The sequence below is a fragment of the Tachysurus vachellii genome, chromosome 16 (assembly GCF_030014155.1).
Source record: "Tachysurus vachellii isolate PV-2020 chromosome 16, HZAU_Pvac_v1, whole genome shotgun sequence".
Taxonomy (NCBI): domain Eukaryota; kingdom Metazoa; phylum Chordata; class Actinopteri; order Siluriformes; family Bagridae; genus Tachysurus; species Tachysurus vachellii.
The window spans coordinates 12,253,945-12,275,304 of NC_083475.1; the positions used below are offsets into that span (position 1 = coordinate 12,253,945).

Consider the following 21,360-nt stretch of genomic DNA (forward strand, 5'->3'; position numbering starts at 1 on the left):
TGTTTACAGTCACACAACCAAATTAACGCAGCTTACCACATAAATCAGTCAGTCGCGCTGCTGTGCTGAGGTACACTTTGTGTTAAACATGTCTAAAAAAAAGTCTAAAGTTTGGATTTATTTCCAAAGCTACAACAATGAAGCAAATCTCCCCCCTATGAGAGGGTTTTCTCCACAGCTGGAGATACAATAAGCCAGGAAAGGTCTCGTCTTCTCCCAGAGAAAGCAGACATGTTAATGTTTCTTCAGAAAAATTGCTAACTGTTTTGCTAAGTTGTAATTCTGGATGTTAAATTTGATGTTGGATTTATTTCAATTTAAATTGATATGAATTGAAATGCTCTGTTTAAAATATTTAAAGAGTGATTAATAAACACAAATGGAATTGTTTAAGTATTTTTCACATTTCTTTTATTATGGAATCGGAATCAGAACCGGGAATCATAAGGCAGAACTGGAACCGGAATCGGAACCGTAAAATTTCCCTAACTATAATACTGTCATAATGGTATACCAGGATGTTTTATTATCATAGCAAGATCACCAGATCCCCCAAAAAGCTTTCATTGTGTTTCTTGTGCTTAAATGTAACTTTTCGATTTTATTTCTTATGTCAGTCAGCAGGTGTCATGAGAAAGTAAGCGCTGCCCACCAGTGAAATCAGTATGTGTGAGCTGATTGTGAGTATTGTGAGTATGATGTGAGGTGTTTGTGTTGTACCTGTAGTTATCCGGTGTAGAGGAAGAGTGATGTAGGTGAGATGTGAGTACAGAAGGAAGTAGTCCTCTGTCCTGTTCAGCTTCAGCCAGGAGCCCACGAGTGAGCGGCCAGTTCCCGAAAGAGAGCGTGAGCGAAGGTTTGTGGTGTTACACAGGTCTACACACACACACACACACACACACACACACACACACACACACAAAGTCATCAATTTTACCATCCATCTTTAAATGGTTGGTCATAGCAAGTATGCAAGTTATTAAAGGTTTTTAACTTATCTCTTAATCAAGAGTCATATAAGGTACGTTTTAAGAACATGCTAGGTTTTAAAAAATTGTATTCAACCTCATTGTTCTGACTCTTTGTCCCTCTCTGTTCTGATGAAATGTTGGACAAACAAAGACACCTTAACAATAACCATAACAATAACAAGACAAAGACACCTTAAAACAGCTCATCATGACAAGCTATGAAACTTGCTTGCGAATCTTTTTTTTACAAATATTAGATCCTGCAAAACTCCTGCCCTTCAGCCCAGCATAAAGTCTTGAGGATTGCCATTTGGCCTCACCTTCATCATCCTCATCCCTGAAGAACTCCTCGCTGTCGTTGGCAGAGTGGGATTTCTTCATCTCGGCTATGCGGTTTCGGGGCACTTTGCGGCGCAGAGAGGGAGAAAAGAAGGAGGGTCTGTTTCTCTCAGGGGTCGGGGGGGTGCTGAACGACGTCACCTACAGAAGCAAAAGTTTAAAGAATGTTTAATAAAAATGATTGAAAACCCCAAATATATCAATTTAGATCAGAAAATATAAATTATGTTTGAAAATGTTTTTTAAGCTACTAGAATGGTTTTCCTGCACCTTGACTCTTATAAACTACAAATTGTAGCACAACCATTGAGATATTAACTATGATTAAAATCTGGTGAGGACATAAGTACTGAGAAAGATACTGTTGTAAATAGAAATTCATGTATTTAGATTAGATTTAAATAATGTGGACAAACTAGAATCAGCCATGCCAAAGGAATTTAGAAATCACAAGTTTGTTATGTGTGTTGTACCGACCCTCTCATGCAGGGGCGAGTCCTGGTCCTCCTCGGTGCCACAGGGTGACGTGTCTCCAGTAGGCACTCGACTCACAGCCATCTCAGCGTGCCCTTTCCCCTGAGGGCCCTTCATCCGCACAAACTCCATGTTGTTGTATTTGTAGAAGCCGAAGGACATCCGTTGGGCCATTTTAGCAGCCACACTCACCTTAAACATGCAAAGTGAGACAGGAAATCATCTTTCAATCATCGATCAATTTCAGGTTAAAAAAAAAAGTGGTTAGTCTTTGTGTCAATGAATTTGTCCTACCCTGTTGTCGTAAACCTTTTTGAGGGCCTCGTAGCGGATGGAGCCCTGGAAGATAACTCCTTGGAAGGTGGTGGATTTGTCACTGGCCACCAGCTCCACACACACCATCTCTCCTTCTCCAACAGTCATATCACTGAACACCTGCGTGTCACATTCACAATGTACAGTATAGATGTTGCTCTGACAGAGATGTGTGCACACTAGATTACCTTTTTCTCCTGCCATCATATGCACACTGAGATTAGTTTGTTCACTGGCTTGTAACTAAAGTACACAAGTTAAAACAGGTACATGTTGTAGATATAGAATTATAAACTGTAGCTCATATGTTGCTAGACACAATGAGAATTATTTTAGTGGTGAGTCACTGATGGGCTGATAGGGAACGTATAGAGAGACTTTAGCTGCAGCTAATATACTGTTAGCGGTATACGTACTGTACATGCAAGTACATGGTCAAAAGTATGTGCACACCTGATCATCACACCCATATGTGCTTGGTAAACAATTTGCTCCAAAGTTTGTCTCTCCCTTTGCTGCTGCCTCCCTCCAACAGCCTCCACTTTTATGGTAAGTGTTTAGTTAATTAATCAATTAATTAAAATGGGTATAGTTTATTAATCCCATACAGATGTGTGCTTTCAAATTTAAGGCAACTCAGGTGTCACATTTATGGCTTTTGCAACAGGCCTTGATCAGGGGCCCAGCATTGGTGGTGCTGGGATTTGAGCTCACAACCTTCCACTTAGCATAGATCAATATCTATATTTCTGGAGACACTGTTCTCAATTTTTTAAATAATAAATATAACTAGAATGTACATTTCCTGAAGAAAATGTGAATGGTGCTTGCACGTGGCAAGTTCCCCTCATCGTGCTGATTGTTTTGATATGTCACATGTCCATGTTGTGCCAATTTTCTTTTCACGTAACATCACATGGCGTCATCAGAATACCGGTGAGCAAGTGCCCCTCATTGTTCTGAGTGTTTTGATATGTCACATGTCCATGTTGTGCAAATTTTTGATTTTCCCATTCATTTCTATGGGATTTTTTTTGCCCGCATTTTCGTCCACTGTGCGAACATCGTTTGTTGGATCGCTTAGCATAGCACACCTCTCCTCAATGAGCCGGTCGATTTGACACCTCATTCATGGGTCTAGGACAAAGGCTGCGGGACAACTTTTGGCCGAACTTTTGTCGGGCACAATAACAAGAATGTTGCTTTGCAAGCACCATTAACTAGAACGTACATTTCCTGAAGAAAATGTGAATGGTGCTTGCACGTGGCAAATCCCGGAGGCTAGTCGAGATGAGCATGTGACGTCATCTAAATACTCTTGAGGGAGTTTTCCTCATTGTGCTGAGTGTTTTGATATGTCACATGTCCATGTTGTGCTAATTTTTTATTTTCACGTGACATCATCAAAGTACAAGTGAGGGCGGGGCTGCGGCACAACCGGAAGGCCAGTCGGTACACCAATTTAAAAGTTTGTTCAGAGTATCACCCTAAAGGAGCTGGCCGAGTTTGGTGTAGATAGTTCGAAAGCTTGCTGAGTTATAAACCTCCAAAGTTTATAATGGGAGTCTATGGGAAAAAAGGCCAATTTGAGACCCGGTACCGGAAGTACTGGTACTCGGATCGCTTATAAAAGTCATAGCACACCTCTAGTCAATGAGCCGGTCGATTTGACACCTCATTCATGGGTCTAGGACAAAAGCTGCGGGACAAGTTACGCGCCGAAGTTTTGTCCGGCACAATAGTAATAATGTTGCTTTGCAAGCACCATTAATAACTTTAATTTCCACAGCTGTGCTCTTATACATAGATCATATACATACATGCTCTTATACATACATCAGCATGTGTGACTATCCTCTTAAATGGGTTTAATCCAAACTTCAATAATTCTGGTCTGTAAATGTCAACTTGGACCTAATGACAGTTAAATAAAAATGTGTGAGTGATAAAATCTTCAGAAATGAAAACGTCTACAGCTGCAATAAATTGTGTTATTATTTTGCGTGTACAAAGACTGTGCCTAATATTGTTGAATTATGTTTGTAAAATAAGCCTGAACTGAGGAGGTACACATTTATATACGTGTAAATTATTTATATACCTTTATACACGTGTATACAAAAGTACAGCATATAGATATACAGTACATTATATCTTTACATGCATGGAAAGGTTGATTGATGCTCTTCTGCCTGATCCTAAAGATAATAAAGCTTCAAATCCAGCACCTTGACTCACGAACATCCTATTTCATAGGAACATGAATTAACCAGCTGCTCAATCTTTTGCCCTGAATAATTTAGCCTTTTCCCTGGCAGGGAGACAGGAGTAATTCTAAAGCTCTGTCAAAGGTGATTAAGGTGGATTAAAGTAACTTCAGCACAGTATCAAAAGATCTTTCTAGGTTTGAATAGATGAGCTGGTTACCTCCTCAAAGTTGTCGATCATAAAGAAGATGTTCGGGTAGCTCATTTTGGACTCCTCACCCTTGCTGTCCATCGGGTGCTTGCTGGGAGAAGCGAACACTTGCTATGTAGTAAAGAGAAGATAATGGGTTAACAGCACAGCATCAGACTCATCATCAGAACAAGATCTCAGTCTCTTCATCTGTAACGTGTAATGGGTTTGGAAACCCTCCTATTTCTATCACTCCACAATATTTGTTGATAAAGGAATGGCTCAATTACAAAAATTGAATCAATTCATTTAATATGTAAAAATGTAGATGTGTAGCATAGATGAAGCAGTTAACGGGAGTGATTTTATATAATCATCACTAGGGTTTAATATACAATGGAGTCACTTTTGCGACCCAAAGTGGATTATTCTCCAATGTCATCACACCCAGAGTTTAATTCTTCTTATATCTTCTTATAACTTTTAAATGTTTACAGCTACATTTCATGTTGTATAAGATCCATGTGTCAAGTTAGTTCTGGTTATTGCACAGGTTATATCAGCTATCCACAATTATTCTTTCACCTGCCTCCAAAAAAAAAAAAAAAAAAGAAGAAAAAAAAAAAAACGTTTTCCCAGTGAGTGTGTTATTATGGGAGAAAAGATAAGTAAAAGTTAACTAAAACAACAAAACAAGCAATCTTCAACAATTTAGCTGAGAACTATGAACATAAACAAGTAACTGATTCTATTAGTTTGTTGACTGTTTTTTTCTTTGATTTCAAAATCACAAAACATATAATGAAAACCATTTGACTTGTTTACTGGCTTTCTGTTGCAAATTTTTTTTTTTTTGGATAACCACATGCTTTTATTTTTTTGGTATGTTGATTGTTTTACTGAATTAAAGAATGAATTCTTTAATTGCTTTAATGGGTTTGTCTGCTGTGCCAGGAGGTGCTGCCCCACTGCTGCTGGCAATGCTGCTGAATTTACAGCTTCGTATTACTCAGAACATTGTGGGTTAGAGTGTTATCACACCAAGAGGCCAGTAAACAGGCAAGTGAGGTAATTATCTGAAAACAAATTACGAAAAGGTCTCGGCTGATCAGACAAGCACTGGATTGATTCTAAGATCCTACATTTGTGGCCTGAGGCGTCTGATCCTGCTGTTTAATTATTAATCCACTGATTCACTTAACCCAGCTGCATTCATTCATGCGTACAAAATGTGGCCGATAAAGAGATCTGTACATCACGGTAACCGCATTCTGATTTCTACACAAGTACTAGCACGTCGGTTTGCATTACCTGTGACTTCTTTCTGTGGATGTGGATGTCTCCTGCATCTGTGCGTGTGCACACAGCACACGTCACCACGTAGTCCAGCTGGTGGAGAAAACATTGTGCAACATTAAACGTGCTGCTCCATAATGAAGCACCCTGAGTGAGTGAGGCTGTCTGACAGGGATGGAAGAATTCAGAAATAACAGCATGCATTATTTCCCTAAAGCATTTTAATAACCTCCCATACATAGGTACAGAAATACCTGTACAAACACAGTCTGAGATTGTAGGTATAAAATGCTAAATATTTGACCACACGTTTGCAGACTTTACACAGGACTGTGTGGTGTAGTTATCACTCATTGTCTGTTGTGTATTTTACTATTTCACACTGTTAGTATTGAGTGTTCCTGTCACTCAAGGTGGACAGGTTTATGTTTTCATAGCAAATGTTACATCTAAAGAATAGGTACAAGTTTTAATGTAAACCGATCTATAATACAACTGACCCTTGTCTCTAGATTTAACGTGGCACAAAATATTGTATTGAAATTCACAGTATGTGTGTATGTATGTATGTACATGTATGTAAGATGACATAGATTTGCTCACAAACAGCCAACTATTGTTGCATTAAAAACACACACAAAAAAGTATATCAGCACAAAAAAACTAAGTATATAATTTCTACAGTATACACACACATTTTTAACATCATTTACACAGTTTTTTTTATTTTATTACATAAAAGTAACACAGTATCTCAGAAAAGTATATTATAACATGTTATATCATCATTTTATATCATATCATCATCATACCTTTTGTAAGATGAGGTTCAGGTATACACTCTCCTCCCAGTCTATATCAGGGTCGCCAAGTCCAGGGAGCTTTTTTGAGTCTCTTCTGTACACCTCGACCTCCACCTGGAAACCAGAATGAGATTTAAATTCATCCAGTGTAGCATCTTGATGCAATCGCATTAAGATTCTGTTCAATATGCTACATGATTCAAACCACTTTAGTGACTAACTCCTCAATCATATGCTGGCTGAGAGAAGTTGCAAATGATGACTATGAAACAAAATCTATTTTTTCAAAATAGAGAAATCCAGATGGCAATTATGTTGTCCTATATCTGTGATATTCTGTATTCAGCTCAGGCTTTTGTTCCCCTTGAGTGAAAGTGTGACGTCGATCCATATGAGCATGTGGACCCTAATGCGACGTGTACAGGCCAAGTGCACAAGCTGAAAGCAAAACAAAGTGTTATTTATGAGCTGCAGATGTCATCATCTAATTTACCTGGCACTGCAAACACAGCCCTGCTGACTGGCTCTGAGCCATCCGTCTCATCACTTACAGGACAGACCGTCCTTTTGTTGCTTTAATACGGTCTATTCTTTCATGACGGAAGGCTGTGTTCTTTCTCGCTCTGAACCTGAGCACACATTTAGGGTATTCTGTCTTTCGGACTCTCAGCTGTGCTGCTTCACAAAACACAGGAGGCATGCAAGTGAAGGGCATGATACATGCTGGGCTGTTGATGGTTGTCATGGTGATAAAAGAGAGGTGAACTGGGTGGTATGGTGTGGAGCAGAGGGACAACCTGGGGCAACTTTAACCTTTATAGCTGGTTAGTAAAGACAAGGTTAGGTTAGAGAAATAGTTGTATAGATGTATAAATGTATGTGTGGTGCAGAGGCATTGTTCTCCAAAGCTTTTATTTTTATTATTATTTTAGATGGGAACTTTGACAACTGAGCCACAAATGTGTAAATGTATTTACAGACCTGCAATACTACTACTACTACTACTGAAAATAAAATAACAAAATAACAGATGATTTTTAATTATAGAAATAATTCTACGATCTAATATCAGTCCAGATATTTGCACCCAACCCAGACGAACATCTCGCCAAATCCCACATTCTGTATTTGCAGCATGATTCCCTTCTCCTTTGAGAAAACAGAAAGCCTCACTGGTAGCCAAAGATAAAAACAAGCCTACAAAGTAATTCCTAAGGTATACTGTGAACAATGCTGCTGACATTCATAGCTTCTCCCCAAGGTGCACTGCACAAAAACCCGATCCAGGCAGAGAGAAACGAATGGATAAACAAAAGAACCAATGAGACCATAAACTAGACTATAGATATTACTGATGAGAACAGAGTACATTTGACATTCTATCATGATCTGTTTCAGACAGATTTTCTCAGTCTGACTGACCCAGGATCAATTTGAGGAAATTAGACCAATGTGTGCTGATTGCTGGGAAAGGCTCGGAGTACCACTCCCACACTGTGATGATTGCCATGGCCTTAATAAGGAGAAAGAAAGTAGTTGGCCATGCGGAGAAGCTGGCATTTCAGAGGAGCCTCCGAGCCTCTCCCTATCCAGCAACATGCCGCAATGCCACAATGACCGAGTGCCTTTTATCTAGTGTCTAATAACGCTGTGCTCAAAACAAATTCACACCACAAAATCAAACCACTGTGTTGTTGCATTCAGCTCATTCATCTGAGCTGTCTAGTCAGAGAGGTCTACAAATCTTTGGATCAGACTTTCAAAATGTAAAACAAATGGCTGCAGAATAATCACATCCTTCAGTGTCACCCAAATGAGGATGAAGTTCCCTTTTGAGTCTGGTTCCTCTCAAGGATTGTTCCTCTTCTTTCTAAGGGAGTTTTTCCTCACCACTAATACTTAAATATAAGTATTAATTTTTGTATTATATTAATGTTCTTATAATATTAAATTTTCTTGTATATAGTCTTCATTTTCTTATGTTCAGTAAAACTACTTTGAGATAATGTGCATTGTTAAAAGCACTATACAAATAAATTTGAATTGAACTGAATAGAATAATGACCCATGTGTGAAAAACACTTAAAAACCAAAAGCTCAATAACAAAACCAATAAACACAGTGAGCAAATCAGAAATATTACCTCAACATGAACTGTTGGTCCTTATTGAACAGCCCATGCTTATAGCTGATTGGACACAGCGTATGACATCGCAAGGAACATGAACTGCAATCTTACAAACTGTATGATATAACAACAAGGAGTTTTTGGCTTCCTTTAGATAACCTTTCACATTGACATACATTAACTATGCACACAACTGACAGCCTAAATATAAATAAATACCTAATTTGCACTTCCCAAAAATAGATCGTGCCAAACTCTCATCAGTTCCTCATTGCGACAGTCTCACATGCATCAACAGATTTGTAATAAAGACTTTACTTATTCCATTATTAAAAATATAATCATACTGGACATGATTTAAACATTATACAGCAGTTTACTATAATGATTCATAATCTGGTATCTATCTGGTATCATCTAGTAGAGGATGAGTTGTAAGTCTGGTTCCTCTCAATGTTTTTTCTTCATGTCAGGGAGTTTTCTTTGTCTTTGGTTTGTAATTGACATCAGGATTTCTGTAAAGCTGCTGTCCAAATAAAAAATGGAAGAGAACTGATTTGTCATCTCTGTCATTCAGTTAGATCGTTCCTATAGCCATAATGACCCCTGTAACATTTTTGTATTAACAGCTCTTATATCCTCTTCTATCCGTGATGAGAACCGATATGACAGCGAGATTTTTTTCCCTCTGCAACACTAAATCAGACTAATAACAAATGCAAGTGCTTCATTAGTAAATGCACCTGGCTGCCTTTTCCATTAAAAACCCTATTTAATAATGGAAGACTGTGAAAGAGAGCCTTTGAATTGCAACACTAAAGAGACAAAACAGACAGACAGGAAGAACTTCATTAATGCACCTGTGTGCTATGTTTAATTTAAATGCAAATTCAGGCACAGAGAGACAGAGAGAGAGAGAGAGAGAGAGAGAGAGAGAGAGAGAGAGAGAGAGAGAGAGAGAAGGAAAGAGTACACTGATAATACAAAGGACAAAGAAAGGAGGAAAAAAGGGCAGAGACAGCATGAGCATAGGTCAGAGATGGACAAAGCAAAAGTATCTCTTGCCTCTATGTCATCTTTTCAGGTAATTGAATTAATGTCTGCTCTTCAGAGAGCAGAAGAAAAAACAAAGCTGTAGGATCAGGGCTGGAGCTCAGCTCTGACAGCTTTCAGGGGTATTTGCGTCATATAAATGGCATCACTAGCTTAGTGAGTGCTAGAAAACTGCATAGGGATTTTTCATGTATGCAGTTAAGATGAATTGTCTACATGTAAGAGAAGTGACTCAGAACTAGGATGCATGGGCATTTCAAACAAAGGTATTGGGGAAATTAAACTGATTAAGCATTTATGAGACACTGCTTGCAGTATGCATACTCCTCAAGATACTGAATACTGAACTAGAATTAAAACCCAGATACTGGTCCTTATCTGGGCCAAATTGCAGAAAAGATCAATTCAATGTAAATTAATTGGAGTAAAAAGAAAATAGTTTGACATGAAAATGGAGAAAACTTTTCCAATTGTGTGTCAGAGGATGTATCAGCACACTAGCGAGAACATGGCACATAGCTTGAGACACAGCAGATCAGTCACTTCTCAGTAACCCAGTGTTGGCTCTAATAATGGTTTCCATGCATCCAGTCATTACACCTCTCCCTCCCTTTATGCAGTGACATTATATCTGAATGATTAGTATTACAGCTCTAATTTATAGATTTATTTTGTCTTGCTTTTTTTTCTTTCTTAATCTTTTTTCACATTAATGTTCCTTCCATTAATATCATTAATATGAAATGATCATTGTTTTCATAAATTGGTTGTTTTTTTTCTGAGAATGAATCATGTAAATGAGCGATTAGTGAATAAATCATTTCGTATCTAACTTGATAAATAAGGCCGAATGTGTGTAAATCCTTAATCATTAATTATTAAGTAGATTTAGGTCTGTGTTGGTAACAGAATCTCCTTATTTGGGTAATTATTAAACCACATTGAAGCAGGGGATGATGGTGCAGACGTTGCATTGAAAACACACGTTGGTCAGTAGTTTATATCGGATTATAAATTATTTAGGCTAGGAATGTTTTACTTTAATTAACTCAGGAGCAAAGTGCCGCCCCAGGTGAGTGGGGGAAAAGGACATGTGTGTATTTCAGTGCTTGCAGGACTGATGTGCTCACACATGTGGTAGTTTTTTTGCACACTAATTTCACTGCTCATTTTTATTGACGTTTTTAAGCGATGTTTTTCTTTTGGTAGTCCTCGTACAGTATGTTTAAAAAAAAATAATTATGCACTGATGTGAGTTTGCAGAGTTTTCCGGTCTTATGGCCAAACACCCAGATATAATGAAGCAGTGTATAAGTGAGCAGAGGTCAGTAAGGTCTATCGGGTTGCTGGATGAGTTTAAGGTTAGCCTGAGCTTTAAGAACTGATTAATTGTTTTGTCAACAAATTTTTTACTGGTACTGGGAATGTTACCATGGTACCTCAGTTAACTGTCACTGATGTAATTTGAACAAATCATAGCTCCAAGAGTATGAGAGATTAGGATTAAGATTAAGAGATTACAAGATTATCCATGATTATGTGTATTATAAGGACTTAGTTTCAGTGGAAAAAGCTTTCCTGAAAAAATTAATTTAATGTCAGGAAATCCATTATAAGGTGAACAGTATTTTCAGTTCTGCTGCATGTTATTATATATAATGTATTCAGTCTGTGCAATCCAGATTAGGAATTTGGAAATTCCAAGAGTGGCTAAAGTGGAAAAACAAAAATTGCACAATAATAAAAGTGAATATTGACTGAGCAGAGGTCACATCACTATGCAATGCTGTGAAAAGCTCCGGCTAAACAACAGCAAATATTTTACATTTCACAGGTTGTTTTGAGATCATCTATCCCAATGAGGGTAAGAGTTTTTCATATTATACTGTACAGGATGGATTGTGAGACATGCTAAAAAATCCCTAAAATTCAGCAAAGTATTTCGGTGCAGTATGAACTGATGGAATGAAGAAGGCTAGTGTTATGATTTGTGTCTTGCTTATCAAACCCCTTTGAATTCAGGTTGATTTCAGAATGTTAAGATTTGTCATTTAATAATTCTTTTTTCATGCAACATTTGTTCAAGATCCTATTAGTGGTTTTGTGGATGAGTGTGAGGGTTCAGTCTAAAAGCCTGATGTTCCAGCCTCTAGACTGTGCAGACATTTATAATGACAGTTCTTGGACTAGTGGAGTATACATGATCTATCCCGCTGGACCCAACTCTGGTCGCTATGTGTACTGTGACATGGACACTGATGGAGGAAAATGGACTGTGAGTAACAATGACTTATTGGTTATTGATTTCCCCAGGAAGAATTTTTTATTTTTTTTTTTACAGTGCATTGTGTGGGATAATAAGGATACATTGGCTTGCTATTTCACAGTGCAATCAATATCAGTGGGAATAGAATAAGACAAAATGAAATTAAATATTTTTCAGAGTACAAAAGCGTAAGCAGATATTTTTATTTGCTACTGATTATTTTGTTCATTGGTATACATATAATTTCTCTATTTTGTTTTATGTGTTGTAATGTTGTAACCTAACATTCATTCTAATGTGCGACGAAGCAACAGGATATGACAAGAAAATTGGTATTTTCTCAGTTCTATGCAAATTAGGTATGATGAAGTAAAGCAACAAATACAAACGACCGATTTGAAAATAAATGGGATCAGTCCTGTGTGTGTGTGTGTTCCGATGTTCCCTCATTTGCCTCTCAAAATTTTAGTTCTAATGTCCAGGTAGTTCCCACTTCAATAAGCAGTGACATACATAATTTTGACTTCTAAACTTTGTAACTACTAGTGAATATTTTAGACTATTGTTTATTCCCTCAGGTGTTCCAGAGAAGAATGGATGGTACTGTGAACTTCTACAGAGGATGGGATCAGTACAAGACTGGTTTTGGGCATGCAGGTGGAGAATACTGGCTGGGTAATGTGCTGACTGAAGTAAAATAAATAAATAAATTGATAAATAAATAAACTAACAATTCTGCTTTATAAATCATCACATGAATCATTGACCTGTAGCTTCATAAAGCTTTGGACAAATTATTTTATAGTCCATCACAATATAGTATCTTATTGTTATCAATGCATGATTTTAGGACTTGAGACAATCCATCTTCTCACGCTAAAGAAGAACTATGAGCTACGAGTAGACTTAGAGGACTTTCAAGGAACTAAGGTCTATGCAAAATACAAATCCTTTGGCATTTCTCCAATGGCTATTAATGCAGAACTGGATGGCTACAAACTGCACGTGTCTGATTTTGAAGATGGTGGTGCAGGTACAGTAAGTCATGAGCTGATGAGTTCATTGGAGAACACAAAGTGTATGATAATGATAAATCATCATATGTTTGCATTGCATTATCCTTGTGCTTTGTAGGGGATTCCTTGTCATACCACAGCGGATCAAAGTTCTCAACCTTCGACAAAGATCAGGATTCATATGAAGGAAATTGTGCTGTTTCCTATGTGGGAGCATTCTGGTACAACTCCTGCTACAGCTCCAACTTGAATGGACTCTATTCATGGGGTCAAGACTTGCAAATTGGTCTAAACTGGAGGGCTTGGAAAGGCTTTAACTCGGTAAAGAGTGTCTCGATGATGATGAGACCGGTAAATCTGGCTAAACTCCATGTCACAAAGAGGAAGAAGAAATCCCTGCTGTACTAACTAGGGATCCATAAATAAGTACAAGCATGAGTAAGAATATATAGTTTTTGGTACTTGTCAGTACCTAGAACACCAAGCTCACACCTTAGCTTAGAATTTTACTACTGCACTATTCTACCATGTAACACTATAGTTATAGTTTCCATCACTGCTAACATCATTGTGAGATTTCACAATGTAATTGGTTTACATTAATCTTGTCATTTCAAACTTATTTAAATGTAGTTTAAGCAATGAAAACACTTTTTTTTTTCAAACTATACATATATGAAACTATACATAATATGTTTTCTTAACCCCTGTGTGCTGATTGGGTCAAATTGACACGTTTTATATTTTTATTAAAAGTGTTCTTCTGTTTATGATTTCAAGGGCTATTTTGACCCCAACAGTACCAAATAGTCCACAGAGTGAACATAACACAAGGTTAAATCTGACCGACTACATATTCCTTATTTCCAGTGTACAGGTATGAATAACCTATTGAGTCAGGGGCATCATGGAATTTTATGTTTCCCCAGTTTACATAGTGTCCATGGAATGCAGACGTGTTCATGCACTCATGTTACTTGGATCATTCTTTACGATGTTAGCTACCTTATTTATGTATTTATAAGTACATTAGCTAGCTTGGATAAAGCAGTACTGTATAGGAGAATTAAAGGATTTGTTTCACTTCCTAAACAAGCTTCTGTACAGTTTTAAATAAGGTATGTTATGTTTTACTGCTTTCATTGCAAAATTCATTCATTCATTCAAGATTTTTGCTCCTAGTAATGAATTCCTCTAAAAATAAATAATAATAAACCCTGAATACAAATAAAAAAAAAAAATCAATAAATCTGATCACTGTCATTTCATGTTCAGTCGTGTATCATCTTATATGCTACATAACTTGATTCCAAGAAGATTCCAATTAGGACTGATTTTTTTTTTTTTTTGGTAATAATATTCTGTATGTACTTTATCATGCTGATCTTCATACCTATCGATGTTATTCCATCTATTAATAGACTAATCGGATAAGACGTACTTTTTTCTTTATTAAAGAGGAATACTGAATATGCAAGAGAAAATAAGACAGGTCTCTTAAAATGAAAAACTTGAATATCTTTTTAAAATAAAATTTGAAGAAAAATAAACATTTTTATTGCTGAAAATGCATTCAATAATAACTGTGAAAACTAAACTCATTAAGTGCATTTAATAGGCATGTTACATTCTCTGGTGGAATGTCGAATGGCAATAATGTCTTAAAGCCACTCTGCAATATTTGCAGCTGTGTGTGTGTGTGAGACAGAGAGTGAGATTATACTGTAAACATGAATGTCATTAGGGACATCATAACTAGCCACCATATTGATTTACGGGCTTAAAGAGACACTACTTCAATCAAAATACATTTTTCATTTCAACTAGTAATCATAATGATTTAGTTTACATGTGAAAGCTAACGTTCCTTTGTGTCGACTATGCTCAGTGGACTTGATGAGAGTGTTTTTGGAACTTGTACAGTTGTATCGCGCCAGTTCAGGCTTACAGGAGACACACTCATTCCTCAGTTTTTCATTTTGCAGCATCTGTATTTACATCAGATTACATCCAGGGTTTAGCGGGTTGTGCGTCAGTAATAACGGTACGCGGGGAAACGCTGTGCTCCGTGTGTTGTTACAGTAAATGGACTAAACAAAGCTTTCCTAAACAAACCTCAATTACTCAAGGAATCATTTCAGCCCTACTTTATAATATACCTTACTTTGCAATCTTTAATTACAAGTGTCACTGGAGGGCAGTATGAAGCTTTTTCTTACCTTTTTCCCTTCTGTGTTGTCAGCGCTGACGTACGCGAGCTTCCGCCGCACATAGAACAGCATGTCGTCCTGACGTGGTGACCACTTCTCCATGAAGTATGTGGAGAACATCCATGTCCAAAACACAATTCGGTCATCTTTAAAACATCCTTGGAAACACAAAGAAACACAAGAAATAGCAACGCTATAAGTTTTCCTTAGTATTTTGACATTTTACTTTTACGGCATTTGGCACACACCCTTATCCATCCTTATACATCAAAGCACATATATTAACTAAGATTCAGGGAAAAGACTGAAAGAGAGAAAATACGCTCACTGAAGAACAATAAATAAATAATAATCACATGACACACTGCAAATCTGGCACGCGTGGCAAATTTGAAACATTGTGACTGGTGGCAGTCAGTAAGAGCATGGAGACTGGAAAGTGGGCTCAATTGTGACATTTTATTTTTGTAAAAAATATATATATAAATAAATAAAATAATAGTCTAAGCACTTCCTTTATGCTGAGGAGTGATTGTTGTGGTGCCATCAGTAAAACTACTCCAGTCCGCACCCATTTAAGTCGGAAGTAGCCAGAACCTTAGTTCCCTTTATAATTTGAGACAGTTCTTGTTTTTTTAACATACAATAAAAGGAAACCATATAGCTGCATGTATTTACCAAATTTGAAGCTACAGTCATGTGAATTATTGGATGAATTCACTCTCATTGCAAAAACTTCAGTCTTTAGAGACAAGTTTGTTACTGTGTTAAATCCACTTAGTGAAGTGTACTGTATCTCTCACCTTTCTGTTGAAAAGATCACTTATGCAACAAACCTAACTGCTTCACAGAATTAATGCAGTGAATCACCTCACACTGTTGTATGAAACTCTCTCCCATGACCCTCTTAAAAAAAACATTTGAAAACCCATAACATTAGTGTTAAAGCTTGACGTTAATAATCACTGTCCCATCTTTTTAAATCTGAACTCGCAAGATGATTCATGAATTTAAACTAGATGTGTTCATGGCTCATCTAAATAATCCACTAGATAGATCCACTAGCATAATAATCCAATAAATGTACTGTATTTAAGGCCTGCACGTGAAATAACAGGTTGAGATCCAGTGTATGTATGAAATGAAAGCATTTGTGCATTTCTGCATATGTCTCCCTATTAGACAGACAGACAGACAGACAGACAGACAGACAGACAGACAGACAGACAGAAAGAAAGAAAGAAAGAAAGAAAGCTCTCAGGGATATCCTAAAAAAACTTGCTGACAAAACAGGAACCAAAAGGAAACTAAACAAGGAAGTGAAATCCTGATTCTTAGGAATTCACCCACACAAACAATTCACTTCCTGGGATCAGTGAGACTGAGACAGCAAGCAACTGCCTTAAAGATAAAAGATGTTGATGAGAAAAAACAAATAAAAACAAACTCAGAAATCACAGTAAAGCATGGACTGATTTGAGAGCAAACACATTTTGTGGAATGGAATGTACATAATTATAAAAAAAAAACCTGACATTAATACTACTGACTTTGACTTGTACGGACAATACGGGAACGTTAGACTGCCTTTTAAAGAATAAATACCATGCTAGGAACTTTTCTGACAAATTGTTGAAGCCTCATACAATCTGCTTAACAAACAATAACTACAAGATGTTATATTTATATACATGTAAATTTATTTTTATGAACATTTTGATAGAATGATAATGGGCTGTATGCTTAGTATAGCATGAACTGAAGTTTTTGATGCTGTCGATGTGTTCTTCAGTCTCTAAAGAGTCTGGAATGAAGTCCCTGGAAGTCAGTCATCTAGTACAGCATAGGATATAGTGCACCTACTCATACTAAAGCCTAACCCTACCGCATGTGTGGTGACAGAACCACATCATCTGAAATATCTTCAAATAAACCCTGTGTTGCTATTTCACAATAGAAACTGATATGGTGAAGCTTTCTAAGGTAAGGTAAGGTATTCAACACACGACATTGTTTAGAACAGAGGTGTTTGCACTTTTCCCTGGAACAGTAAGCAAATTCGCCACATGCTGCAAACATCATGACTGATGGCAATCAATAAGAGCATCAAAATGTATATAAAATGTGCTAACTACCTGGACCCAAAAAAAAATGTGCTAACTCCCTGGACCCAAAGAAAAATGTGCTAACTCCCTGGACCCAATTTTGACATTTTATAATTTAACTTTTTGTTCTCTCGGGTGATGCATAGTGTTACAGAGTTCAGCTGAAGGTGCTTACAGAGATCTAAGCAAGAGTGGTTTCAGTATAACATCAAATCATCTTTGGAGAAGAAGTTTATTTCAGGATGCGGGATCGGCTTCTTCTACACAAAAATAAAGCATCCTACATTGTACAAAGGTACAAATCAATGCTGCCTTTAACATTGCAGGAGCCTCTCGAGAGATCTGAGATGGTAAAAGCGTAATGCATGCGTGCACACACACACACACACACACACACACTTTCATAACATCTAAATGATTGATGTGAAATGTCAATTTAAGAGACTGAAGAACACTGACAGCTTAGGAGACGAGAGCAGAAAAATCAAACGGTCTCCATAAAACAGTGGAACATTTGAAAAGACATTCAACATTAAAATAGAATAAAAATGGATGATTCACCCAGAACATAAAGTTCTCCATATTCTGCTCTTAAGTGAGAGGGGGAGAGAGAGCGACGATCAATACTTTTTCATGTCTCATTAAAAGAAGCGTTTTGTTGCTGTGGCTATGACCGTGGCTGTGGGGAGATGAGACGACCTCTGGATGAGTTCCAGCTAGGCTTGATAGAGTGACCTTGGTTTGGGTAAATGTTAGCGGAAGCTTGAGGCACATAGTTGTGTTTATGACTGTGCAACACTAAAACTTTATGTAGTATATACTCCTAGACTGCTTCAGAAATAGAATGATGTCTGTATGTGCTTGTAATTGTTTGTACTTGAGTTTGGTGTTACAGTTTTAAAAGTTTTAATACTGTTGTCTCTGCTAATTATTATGATAAGTAAGACATCACATAAGGCTTATACAGGCCATCCACAGTGTGAATGAGTCACGGTCACTCCAGCAAAGATACAATATCGAACTCCTGTAATTACCACCCATCAATTCTTCAAAGAAAAGGGAGGGGGTGTGAGAGAGAGAGAGAGAGAGAGAGAGAGAGAGAGAGAGAGAGAGAGAGAGAGAATAAAATTAAGACTGGACTCAGACAGCATGCTAGGAGAACAAAGAGGACATCACTGAAGTACACTCACAATAATGAGATTATAACAGAGGCCTTTACTTGAGTGCCAGAGAGAGCAAGAGAGAGAGAGAGAGAGAGAGAGAGAGAGAGAGAGAGAGAGAGAGAGAGAGAGAGAGAGAGAGAGAGAGAGAGAGAGAGAGAGAGAGAGAGAGAGAGAGAGAGAGAGAGAGAGAGAGAGAGAGAGAGAGAGAGAGAGAGAGAGAGAGAGAGAGAGAGAGAGAGAGAGAGAGAGAGAGAGAGAGAGAGAGAGAGAGAGAGAGAGAGAGAGAGAGAAAGAGAGAGAGAGAGAGAGAGACACTAACACTGTTCAGAAACTGTTCAGGAGAACAGAAGGAACACAGTAATTTGGCAGCACAGCATGTAACCATCTGAGATATGCACCAAAACACACACAGCCCTGAATCACCTTTGAACAGAGTATTGTTAAGTATATTTATATCTTTTTTGCTATAATTTCCTTTCCTACTTGATTACTATTTCCATCCAGGGTGTATTCCCAACTCACACACTGTGTTGACCTACTCAGGGTCTTAGTGAATCCAGGAAGTCTATCCAGGAAACACCGGGTGTGTAACAGGAATGCAGTATACCCCAGGGCTAAGTTAAACCATTTTTTTAATTTATTACCAATTTTCCAATGTCCAATGCACACTGTGTTTATCTACAGTCATATGCATGTTTATTTAGCTTTATTAAATACATATCACATATAAGGAATAATTAGAAATCTTTCATTATTGTGGTTCTATCAGAGTGATGAGTTCATATGGAATCCATGCCTTAGCATTAGCAGGGCAGAAAGTCACAGGGTGATTCAAGGCCACTCAGTACTTTAAAACATTAGTCTTCATCATCCTCCCCTCAGTGTACTATTCCCAGCGTGTGTGCTGCAGTGAGCCGCTGAGGTCAGACAGCTCTGCCAACGATGAGAGCAGAAATAAAGGAGTAGTAAGCTTTCTCTGTCTCTTGCGTTTCTCCTCTAAAACACGACAGGGCAGATTTTCAGAACACAGATTAAATACACAGTTTGGTCCGATGTCTGTGAGTGCTAGTGAAAATACTTCTGTTCTTCATTCCATTTGAAATCAATACAACAATGTTCATTACAAATTATTTTACTGACCAGTAAAAAGTAGAATCTTTCAAATATTTCCATGAATTTCAGAGTTCATTGAGTGCACAGCTTACAGGCAAGCTGGCATGGACAAGTTTGTGCAAAACCTTATGATCGATTTCAGATCAAATCCACCAGAGCGCCGTATGATCACGCATTTCACTATTAGAGATTAAGCATGAGGAAAATCTGACCTTCTGCACAAAGCAGTTAACACTAGAATCTTAAACATGAAGAATATTTACTTTATGTTTAAAATGCTTCAGAAGCAAAGGATAGTGAACTTTTACTGTATGTGATGAACATAGCAAGCTCCATCTTCCAATAATTATTTACTGGGATTTTTTGGGAGAAGATGTGGTGAAAACAAAGGCTAACAATCATAAATCACAACTGTAGAGACTGGAGATTGATGAAAGCCAAAACAGGTTTGGCCTGTTTACAAAGCAGCTTACTAGCTGATGTTGCTGTTTCTAATCAACTATGGGGTTTTAAGCACAGAACACAAATAAGTGGAATGTCTGATTCATTTGTCTGATTCATTTGACCTGACAAACAACAATTAAGTTAACACTTTGGACTATGAGTATGATTTTTCACAGGAATGCATTTAACAATATCTCTTACAGCCTGCTCTCACGGCCGATTCAGTAGACGTATTAGCCATCGGTGTTAAGGAAATGATTCTACTGACTACAAAGCAGGAAATAAAACACAAGTCTAAACTCATCACAAACACACACGGCTGATACAAAAATAGTAGCGTTCACACCTTAAGAGTGAGTATACAAGATCGTGAGTGATAAACATCATGACTAAAGAACAACAAGGAACTTGTGACAGGAAGTCGCAGAAGTGTGACTGCAAGCCACGCAACAGACAGATTTTTTTTTAAGCTAATCTTGCCTTTTTAATAATAAGAACATGGAAGAAAAACTAAAAGACTAGAGCCAGAATGATGTATTGCACCAGACAGACATGTTGACTGAAGTACTGGTCTAATAATAGCTCCGAACCTCATTTAAAATACACATGTTCTGGTTTTTTTGGGCTTCTTGGAGACTTAAACCTCATTTATCAAGTTAGGACTTAAAACTCATTTCCATAGCTGAGACAGCAGAGCTGGTGACGTAATCACGTTTGCCACCAAATCCAGTATGGGCACATGAATGTACTTCTTTTCTCTGGGAATTGAATTCTTTTTTTGGGCCTCAAGTGGTATTTTGTGCATTTTTAAATGTATTAAAGAGGTCAGTAGCAGTCAGAAGGGAAAACAAGTTCCTTCAGCTGACAAACTGCAATACACAAGAAAGGAGGTACAGTTGTGTTCAAAATGATTCAACCCCCACTGAAATTGATTGTTTTGGTCGGTTTGACATTGATTATGATCATTCAGTCATCCTGCTTACAATTAAATCAAAGAGGCACATGTAGGTCAGACAAATATAACATAACATTTATAATGAAATAACCACAAATGTCTTTTCTGAGCTCACATCATTATCAGTTTTATTCAACCCCCAAGTGACATTCAATCTTAGTACTTAGTACAACATCCTTTTACAGTTATAACAGCTTTTAAACGTGAAGCATAGCTTGACACAAGTGTCTTGCAGCGATCTACGGGTATTTTCGCCCATTCATCATGGGCAAAAGCCTCCAGTTCAGTCACATTCTTAGGCTTGCGCACTGC

General features: G+C 37.5%; 2 protein-coding genes across 3 annotated transcripts in view; one reads left to right on the forward strand and one right to left on the reverse strand.

Moving 5' to 3' along the window:
- Positions 1-21,360, reverse strand: part of kiaa0930 — a 30,671-nt gene that overhangs the window by 1,575 nt on the left and 7,736 nt on the right. The window contains exons 2-9 of the mRNA XM_060889594.1: positions 15,278-15,426; positions 6,605-6,709; positions 5,808-5,885; positions 4,527-4,628; positions 2,079-2,219; positions 1,788-1,976; positions 1,292-1,451; positions 721-876 (exon numbers count right to left, since the gene is read on the reverse strand). Of these exons, the coding sequence (XP_060745577.1) occupies positions 721-876; positions 1,292-1,451; positions 1,788-1,976; positions 2,079-2,219; positions 4,527-4,628; positions 5,808-5,885; positions 6,605-6,709; positions 15,278-15,426 (1,080 nt within the window). The remainder of the gene's footprint in view (positions 1-720; positions 877-1,291; positions 1,452-1,787; positions 1,977-2,078; positions 2,220-4,526; positions 4,629-5,807; positions 5,886-6,604; positions 6,710-15,277; positions 15,427-21,360) is intronic.
- LOC132859335 (microfibril-associated glycoprotein 4-like) lies at positions 11,522-14,467 on the forward strand. 2 transcript variants are annotated; one of them, XM_060890055.1, is made up of 5 exons: positions 11,522-11,640; positions 11,863-12,051; positions 12,621-12,699; positions 12,893-13,075; positions 13,177-14,467. In XM_060890055.1, exons 1-5 carry the CDS (start codon positions 11,635-11,637, stop codon positions 13,464-13,466), a joined length of 747 nt encoding a protein of 248 aa, XP_060746038.1. In that variant the 5' UTR covers positions 11,522-11,634; the 3' UTR covers positions 13,467-14,467. The 2 variants fall into 2 exon arrangements, with proteins under 2 accessions (XP_060746038.1, XP_060746037.1); XM_060890054.1 differs by having other exon boundaries at positions 12,621-12,717; positions 13,177-14,451.

Excerpts from the sequence above, each read along its gene's own strand:
- LOC132859335 (XM_060890054.1), top strand. Across the intron at positions 12,052-12,620 it reads CTGATGGAGGAAAATGGACT|GTGTTCCAGAGAAGAATGGA; the intron begins GTGAGTAACAAT and ends TTATTCCCTCAG. Across the intron at positions 12,718-12,892 it reads AGGTGGAGAATACTGGCTGG|GACTTGAGACAATCCATCTT; the intron begins GTAATGTGCTGA and ends GCATGATTTTAG.